The 10,017-nt window shown below is 47.8% G+C and overlaps 1 protein-coding gene across 2 annotated transcripts in view; it reads right to left on the reverse strand.

Moving 5' to 3' along the window:
• Positions 1 to 9,682, reverse strand: part of pdgfd (platelet derived growth factor d) — a 26,984-nt gene extending 17,302 nt beyond the window's left edge. For both annotated transcript variants that reach the window (XM_067245835.1, XM_067245834.1), the window contains exon 1: positions 8,921 to 9,682. In XM_067245835.1, coding sequence (XP_067101936.1) covers positions 8,921 to 9,050 — 130 coding nt within the window. In that variant the 5' untranslated portion in view covers positions 9,051 to 9,682. The remainder of the gene's footprint in view (positions 1 to 8,920) is intronic.
• Positions 9,683 to 10,017: the final 335 nt, after the last annotated feature.

The following is a 10,017-nucleotide window of genomic DNA, read 5'->3' on the forward strand; positions in this document are numbered from 1 at the left end:
AACTCTTCTCAGATCTACCTCTTGTCAGTGATGTGATAGCAACAGCACTGTGAGTGAGTCACGGCTGAAATTAGACACACTGTCTGTCAGCGCTAATTAAACTGATCTGACTTCTGACACTTACATAACTGTGATTGACAATAGCAGGAAGAGGAGTGCGTGGGTGTGTGTGTGTGTGTTTGTACTTGTCATTCTAGTGCGTCTGTCAGTGTGAAAGGCATGGTGTGTTTGTGTGTGTTTGTGTGTGTGTTTTGAGGCTCACTTTCTTCGGCACCTGGTTATCCCACCTCAGAAACACGGTGTAATGTTCTTCAGCGATAAGTGTTCTATTTCTGTGTCAAGTGAAAATCACACCGTCACAGAACCCAGTCGCTTACCAGACTTGAGGAGTACAGTGCGTGTGTGTGTGTTATTCCATGAAGTACATTTTAAACTAGTGAGTAAAAGTAATATGAAATGTAAATGTGTTGTGGCTCTCTTTGCCTTCCTGCTCTGTCCCTGTCGGAGACCTTCTACAGCCTGCACTCCCTCTCCAGGAACTAGCCTTCTGACCAGTACCAATGCAAAAGCACGACCAGCCTCTAATATCCCTGGTTGTGTCTAATATCTGGGAGGATATGAATAAAGACCATTTTTGCTGTCATCTCGACTATATATTAGCAGAATAACACTGTTGAACAGTGTGTATGTGTGTGTGTGTGACCTCGGTTGGCTCTGATGTGGTTTCCCTTGTGGACCAACTAAAACCCTTCCCTGAGGCTAGATGTCAGGATCAAGGCTGTGCGTGTGTGTGTGTGTATGTGCGTGTGTGTGTGTGTGTGTGTGTGTGTGTCCAAGGCTTGTGCTAGGTCTGTGTTTTAGCTACACTGATGACAGTTGGGTTTTAAATATTTCAGCCCTGTCCTGTTTGAAAGATAAAGCCATACTTATGCACACACAGAGAAGCACGAACAGATAACATGGAACAAACACACTAAGACGCACACCAACACACACATACACAATGACACACACTTCTTGCCCCTGCATTTCCTCCCCAGGGGTCTTTCGCATGCTGAAGGGTGTCAGCTTAGGTCAGCATAGTTTCTCCCCCCCACAACTCGTACTTTATCCTCCCTCCTCCTCCCCCCTCCCTCCTTCCTCCCTTCTCCCCCCTCCCTCCTTCCTCCCTTCTCCTCCCTCCCCCCTCCCTCCTTCCTCCCTTCTCCTCCCCATCACTCCTTCCTCCCTTCTCCTCCCCCCTCCCTCCCTTCTCCTCCCCCCTTCTCCTCCCCCCTCACTCCCTCCTTCCTCCCTCCTTCCTATATTTCCTATTTCTTCTCCCTCTCTCATCTTTTGTTGAAATAGAGGATAGTTTGCATTCCAAAAGTCTTTTCAAATCCCACTTCAGCACATTAACTATTAAATTGACAGGGAGAGAGGGAGAGTGACAGAGCACCAGAGTGTGAAAGAGAAACAGGGATGTCCAGTGCATTAGCAGTTCCACAGAGAAATGCAGAGGATGTACATCTTTATGAATTATACAAGTCAGATGTATGCAAGGGGATGGAACAGTCCACATACACTGGTCCCCTGCACTCAGTCTCTCTGTACCACACACACTTTCACTGCTCAACACTTCCCTTAGCCAGTGAGGTTGGGGGGATAAGGGACGTCAATTCACACTCCAACTGGAACATGTGAAAACTGACACACACACACACACACTCCTTTACTACAGTATGTACTGTACTCAAGACAACGGGAGTCAAACTCATCGCTTGTCCCTGTAACCTCCCGCCAAGGAGCAATTTTAGAATAATCCCCCCCGCTGCAGGGTGTGATGCCTGCTCCGTCCCTGCCACGGAGGGGGATGTGTGTGTGTGTGTGTGTTTGTGCGCTCCTTTGAAGCGGAGCCAAAGCTTGTCCTGTGACACGGACAGTGAGAGGGTTACACAAACACAAGGCATGGCTAAAAGGCTGTTTACATGTTTACAGAGCTAATACAGAGTTCATACACTCAGATACACAAAGACAGACAGACAGAAACAGACAGACAGACAGACAGAGAGAGAGAGACAGACAGAGAGACAGACAGACAGAGAGAGAGAGAGAGTGGGTGGGTGGGGTGAAAGAGAGAAAGAGACAGAGGGAAAGTGAAAGACAGGGCAAGTGGGAGGGCGTAAGAGTTAGAAAGCCCTAGAATAACTCAAGTGTGGAGGAAGGAAACAAGTCCCAAGACAACAGGGTGAAATTTCACACATCAAACGCTCCATACAACAAACAGCATCTCAGACTTACCCTCATACATAAAGAAGGCTTGTAATTACCGAGTTACTGAATTACTGTGTGTGTGTTTGTGTGTGTGTGTGTCCATTTCCACAGAAGCTGCTTGAACTCATTCGCTTTCATTATCGGCTCCTTATTATCATCTCTGTCAGAGCAGATGTCGACGTCTCGTCGTCAGCAGAGGAGCCCGTGCTCTCCCGCTGGTTGCCGTGGCGATCACCCTGGTGATTAGTCCCAGGTTCTACTTGGACTCTCTGACTCATCAACAGTTGACACGCTGGCAGACGGCACTCACGGCTAACTCGAAAGAAAACAATTCGGATGGCTTTTGTTAGCGGTTGCTCTCCTAGCAGAACATGCCGTCAGTCAGTGTCAATAAGACAAGGTCAACTTAAATCTGTGTGAAAATTGAAGCCGATATACAGACAGGTTTTTAACACCTTTCTTATATTAAGTCATTTTAAGGTATTTTGCTATCTGGCATCTACTCTCTTCTTCAACCTTATCTGTTTAGCAGGCTATGCTAATGGCCTTCCACCTCTGACATGTCCCAGAGAAGTCCCTAAGCTAGCACATTAGTATTCAGCCTTGACCTGTGCAGGTTCCTTTAGCTCGCTAGGCTAACTGGGCTGCCTTCCCCCTCGCCTGTTATGTCCTCCTCTTTAGCACCTTGGCTACGTGTGCTGAATAATGCAGAGACCACCCTGGCTGACTCAGCACTCTGGCCAGCTCATCAGAGACATGACCCGACTGTCTTTGGCAGGCTGCGTCTCACACACACAGTCACACACACACTACTAGGCACATACACACTTGCAGTCTTGCTTGCTAGCACACACACACGTCCACCAACACACACAGGACACACACGCACAGGACACACACACACAAGACACACACAGGACACACACACACACACAGGACACACACACACACACAGGACACACACACACACACACAGGACACACACACAGGACACACACACACACACACACACACAAGACACACACACACACACAGGACACACACACAGGACACACACACACAGGACACACACACACACACAGGACACACACACAGGACACACACACACAGGACACACACACACACACAGGACACACACAGACACACAGAACAGCACCTATTAAGATGCTCTGTAAAGCAGAGGCTGGCAGGCAGAGGGCTGAGAGGACAAAGTACATAATCAATGCAGACTACTGTAACACAGCAACTCTTTAGTGTCCGCTGCAAGACACTGTAGCTACACGGAACTGAATACCAACGTGAATATATGTGAGAGGAGTGTGTGCATTCTTGTGTGAGAGAGGGTGGGTGTGAGAGGGAGACAGTGTGGCTCTGACAGAGTGTGTGTATACGTGTGTGTGTGCGCAAGAAGGGAGAGGAATCTGCATTATCAAAGGTGTGCATCTTTTGCCAAAGACATGCCCTCCTCACACACACACACACAGCAGACATGCCCCCCTCATACACACACCCACACACACAGCAGACATGCCCTCCTCACACACACACACACACACACACAGCAGACATGCCCCCCTCACACACACACACACACACACAGGAGGAAGGAGGAGCCTCAAAGGGCCGTCAGCTGACAAGGCGATCCATCTCTGTAAATAAACTAAATGAAAAACAAATTCCCCAGAAAAACTGAAAAGAGTAAACAGAAGAAGAGAGAAATAGAGGAAGACACAAAGAGAGAGAGAAACAAAGTTCCATAGTAGATAGATAGATAAAGAAATAAAAAAAAGAAAGAGGAGGGAAGAAAGGATGAGAACGAGAGAGAAACAGAGAGAGAGAAGCGCTTGAGTGCCCAGGGAGGAGGAGAGTTAGATGGGAGAAGGAGGAGAATCGAGAATAGGCTGCACTTGTCCCTGTGTAACCTTCCGGTTGTCAGAGTGAGTGTGTTGACAATTCTACATCAACACCATCCATGTGTGTGTTTGTAACTGTGCCACACTATATCTTGAGTCTGTAGACAACAGAACTCAGTTCAATACTATTGATTGAGCTGAATACAGGCATCTAATGTATGTGCTACCCAAACCAATAATTAACCATACCTTTGAGATCTCACCTTGTCATTGCTTTTTGTCAAACTCACTAACAGTGATATACTCAATTACATCATAACATCTTTAGCAGGCTGCCCCTGAAACCTAATGACCAGGTAAACTTCTGAAAAGGGGGAAGGTGTGTTGCTCATTTGTGTGACTAGCTTGTTAGAGCAACTGTTGTCTCCTGCCAACAGCTTTTGCAGTTTAAACAGCAGGGCTGACGAGGACAATCAATTAGCCCTGCACCAAACACACACACACACCCTTCCTTCTTCCCTGCCTCCCTCCACACACACCTTCTGCACTGCAGCTGGCATTAAGCCTGATCAAGAGTAGCCTCTCTCTCTCTGTGTGTGTGTGTGTGTGTGTGTGTGTGTGTGTGTGTGTGTGTGTGTGTGTGTGTGTGTGTGTGTGTGTGTGTGTGTGTGTGTGTGTGTGGTATCCTGATGTCTAACAGATGCTGATGTTTTGACAACCGTCCATCTGCACATTATCTGCTCTCTGCCTCTCTGTTTCACATCAGCTGTGTGACGCACAGAGTCTGTGTTCCCTGTCCCACTCCTTTAGGTTGTGTGTGTGTGTGTGTGTGTGTGTGTGTGTGTGTGTGTGTGTGTGTGTGCGTGTTTGTGTCAGGTTTTGGGGTGAAGTATTCAGCTCGACTGTCTGACCCCATTGCTACTAATGGGATCAATTATTCAGTTACAGACGATAGAGTTAAGCACAATTTTCTCTCTCTAGATGTATCTGTGAAAGGATGACACAATAAAACGAGAGAAATGCTGTGGAAGGAAGGGAACAAAGATTAATACAGTGGGGGAAAGAGGGAAGGATAGACCAGGAGAAAAATGGAGGAAGAGAGATGGAGGGGGAAAATAGGGAGATAGGGAAAATAGCAATGTGTTTGACAGGCTAAGAGGCCTCTTTCATCTGTGTAGCACAACTCCTTTGTTAAAGTCACAAAGACATCAGTCTCACACTCCAATTCAGAGCTTGCGTATTAGTCAAACACACACACACTCACACACTCGGAGCTGTGTGTTATCGCTTCCTCACAGCGGTGACGTTGGTCTCTGTAGGGCCTGGTGCCTGCTCTCATCTCCCTCACTGTGTCATTCCTGTCGTTTGTCAGGTTCCCCCCATCACCTCCTTCCTCTGTCGTTCTGCCTTCTGCCTCCAGTCCTGAGAACATCGCTACATTCATCACCATTTCTATATCCTCGACACACACGCACACACACACACACACCATCAGCAGTTTCTCTTGTTCTTTATGCAGTTAGTCCTGAGTCATGTCAGCTTTATTTCTGTCAAGGTCTCAAAGTGAGAGACAGCCTTTCTACCCCTTCCCTCCCCTCCCTCCCTCCCGCCTTCCCTCCCATCTCCCCTCCCTCCCGCCTTCCCTCCCACCTCCCCTCCCTCCATCCCTCCCACCTTCCCTCTCTCCCTATACTCTTAATTCCCGTTCGTCAGCAATTCTTCCGCTGCATTCCGTCAAGGTTTCAAATTGAGGGACAAGCCAAACGTCGTCGACTCACTTTTCCCCCCAACCTTCCTTATCGCCCCTTCCCCTTCCTCTCTCGCTTTCCCCCCATTCTCCCCTCATCCTCCCTCTTCTCGCTCCCTCTTCTCGCTCCCTCTTCTCGCTCCCTCTTCTCGCTCCCTCTTCTCGCTCCCTCTCCTCTCCCAGAGTCTTGTTGGTCTGTCAGATGGGCACCAGCCCAGGGATGACGGAGCGTTCTGAACTCACCCACTCCTCCTCTCCTCCTTCCCCCCCACCCCCGGTTCCATGACTCAGTGCTTACACCACCCTCCTTGGTCTCTCTTGGCGGACCCCCCCCACCTCGCAACCCCGCCCCCCCCTTCAATTGTCTCCACGGAGGAGAGGAAAAGGAGTCTGCCAAAGTCTAGGGGTGGGGTGGCTCATTTCATTTTAGCACAGTAAATGTGTGTGTGTGTGTGTGTTAGTCATTTTTGGGTTCCCTGGGAGGGGGATCCTGTAATGAGGACAGAACTACCCCAACAACTTGGAGACGCCACACACTACCAGGGAACCGGACATCTACGCAGACAGAAGCTGCTGTGTCTGTCCCCTTGTCTGTCCCCTTGTCTGTTGCCTTTTGTTATAACAGCATTAGAACATAAAGTAGATGAATCCCGTGTAGGCTAAGCCTTGTTCTGCTCTCTTGTGGAGAGACCCCCCCCCCCCCCACGCGTCCTGTCTGCTGAACAGGCAGTGTCTGGGGTGTGAGGATCAAGCAATGCTCCGTGGCTGAAGCCCAATCTCCGATCTGAACCCCCACTCCAACTTGCATGTAAATGTCAATGGGCAATTTGCATGAAAATTGGAATCGCAAGTAGAAATCTCAAGTTTAGATTAAGGCCCCGAATGGTCAGAAAGTGTGTGGGTTTGGGTGTGTGTGTATCCCTTGTGAGAGGCAAGGTCACAGGCAGCCTGAGCCAAGGCCAATGACATCACACACTCCCTGCATTCTTATAGTCGGCAAAGCCTGCTGGGCGTGTTTGTGTGTGTGCGTGTGTTAGGTGTGCATGTGGCCGTGCATCTCTGTGTTCAAAGCAAACACTCTTTGCCACATTAGATTGGCTGTGAGACCCACAGTGGAAGCAGAATTTTATTAAAAATAGAAAAAGAGCATTGATGGAACAAGAAATAAGAAAGAGAAAGTAGAGCGGACCAGCGACAGACAGGAAGTAGTGGGTTGGACAGGAAGTGAGGAAGATGGTGGTTTATATGGAAGAAGCAGAGAGACAGTGAGGAGGAATAACAAGATGGAGAGGATCTGTCACTCATCCATGTTGTCTCTTATGTGGGTTTCACATACAGCTACATGTGTTTTTCATGTGAGTGTGAGTGAGAGAGAGACAGTTCCTTTCGCATAACTGTGGTTAATCCCAGAATCAACACTGAAGTGATACAATACACCCAAATCTTCCCAGTACTCAAAGTATTCACCTTTCACATGCAGTTGTGAAATGATGCAACATGTGCGTGTGTCTCAGTAACGGACAATGATGTAAGCTTTCAATATATCATCCTGTCTTCGGAGTAAAAGTGGTTAGTTTTGAAGATCAGAGGGGCCAAATCCTGCTTACACACACAAACACACACACACAAACACACATGCTCTTCTGTTGCTTGAAGCACTACACAAACAGGAGAAAGTTTTGGGGGAATTCCTCTCTGTGCAGTAAGACAGACCATGCCAGAACACACAGGGCATTACAAATGATGTGTTTGTTCAAAGTCAAGGAGACTATATCAACTTGAACTTCGTCAAGACTACTGCACCTGTACGCACACGCGCGCACACACACACACACACACACATACATACATACACACACACACACACACACACACACACACACACACACACACACACACACACACACACATACATACACACAGCTGTATCACCTGTGATCAATTAAACAGCAAACCGTTAGAGCTAATTCATCCCAGGGATCTGTTAGTAAACAGGTCACACACACACACACACACTGACATCCAGGGGCAGCAATCAATCACACAATAATCCCCCTTAAGTAAATGAACACAATAATATCTGCTCTCATAAATACCACTGAATACCCAACCACTCCCCAGACTCCAGATGGTCGGTCTGAGAGGGAGGGGTAGAGAGAGATAAAGAGAGAGAGAGAGAGAGAGAGAAAGAGAGAGAGAGAGAAAGAGAGAGAGAAAGAAAGGGGGCAGCATGGGAATGCAATAGAAAAACAGAAAATGGCAAGAAACGAAGGGACAAACAGAAACGAGAAAAATAAAAAGAAGGAAAGTAAATTAGTAACGGGAGAGAGACACAGGGAGAGAGAGAGGGTGAGAGGGAGAGACAGAGAGGGAGAGAGAGAGGGAGAGAGAGAAAATACAATACAGGAAACTTGTGAGAAACAGAGAGAACAGAGGATGGGTCTAAGAGCCCCTGGCCTCCAACAACCTCCTCCTGACTCTAAATAGAGGTTAACACACCTGCTCCCCAACACACACACACACACACACACACACACACAGGTGTGTGGTGAGCCAGTCCACATGAGAATGTGATACTGTGGTATTTTTATGTTTTGCTGCCAAAGTCAGCCAGGCACAAGTGTGTGTGTGTGTGTGTGTGTGTGTGTGGAGGTGTTCTCTAGTCACTGTGAGGTAGCTGGAAGTGGATCCCTGTCCCGGCCTTCCAGCCAGACATTAGACCACCTCAGGTCAGTTAGATCATTTGGACCCCCCCCCCCTTCTTAATTTGACTTCCACACACTCCTTTCCCTTCCCTCCCTCCCCTTTTCCTTCCTAAACTCTCATCCCTTGCTTTCTCTTAGACACAAAGAAGTACTAACTCATGTCACCACAGTCAGACACAGTTTCACACAGGAAGTGCTCTTACCAGACGTCATCTGTCAACACAATGAAAACTACTTGAAAACATCACAACAACAATTATCTGTTTTCTTAAATAGTAGTAGGCCTTAATTCACCCCAATAACCAGCCAAATGATTTGAAATACAAAACACCACCACATCACATCGTTGTCAACACACTCACCGTCGCGCCTGATGTTGGATCTCATGACTTTGGCGTTGACCACCTGAGCTCGTGATCTCCCGTTTGAGTTACCCAGCCCCACCAGTACTAGGAGCGCAACTACGCGCACCAGTAATTCCGATCCTTTCATCCCACAAGTTGGATTTTAACAGTGCACTCTCAAAATGCAAGCCTGCAATACAGAAACGTGTGAGTTTCCACACACTAGACTAACTCTGAAACTTTAATTGCGACTTAAGTTGTTTTGAATATCCCGAAAAGATGGATACACTTTCTTACTATTTACATTATTTATCGAGACTGGTTTGTGAAGCGGAGGAAAACGGGCAACTTGTCTCCAAGCAAAGAGCGCGCTGACACCGTTAGACTGAGGGCTGACTGACAGCAGGTTGTTATAGTCCTGTTCACGGTCACTCGTCAGCGAGGGCGCCAACTTCTTATCGCTTTATGGCGAGTAAATCCACTTTGGTAATTCCACAAGAAATATTCCACATACTTCAGCCTTCTGTCTGCATTGACAATATAGTCCGGCGCCTCCTAAACTAAACTTCGCAGCCTTGAGTTCGCCAGTGTCCTCCGTCTTTCGCACATTCATTCACAGGCATGCACTTACATCGGTGCGGTGAGGGATATTTTGGTGGGTTGGAGATCCCAGAGAGAGAAAGATCAGAGGGGGTAGTTGTGTTCGCTTCCGTGTACCCCGGCGAGGAAACGGGCCAGAAGGAACTCTTTAACAGCGACAAGGAAACTTGCCTGCAGGCTAAACGCGCACATTCACACACCCCGCTCTCGACACACCGGAGGGGGGAGGAACAAGGCAGGCCAGAGGAAACATTACTGGAGGCGAAATAAACAAGGGGAAAGACTGCAGAAGTCATTACGCACTGAGGCAAATATGTCCTCTAACTGAACTGAACTTGTACAAGTCAAATCAGACATGAATTCACTTGTTCACGGGCCTGTTTCAGAGAAGGCAATAGCCCCTTGTAAATACGATTCTGTTCATGTCTAATCAGAGGAAGAGGCTAATGGACATGCTCAAGGTTGCAGCATTGATTCAAGTATTGGACACAATAGTTGTCATGGATTCTTTGCTG

Source organism: Osmerus mordax, chromosome 11 (genome assembly GCF_038355195.1).
Source record: "Osmerus mordax isolate fOsmMor3 chromosome 11, fOsmMor3.pri, whole genome shotgun sequence".
NCBI lineage: Eukaryota > Metazoa > Chordata > Actinopteri > Osmeriformes > Osmeridae > Osmerus > Osmerus mordax.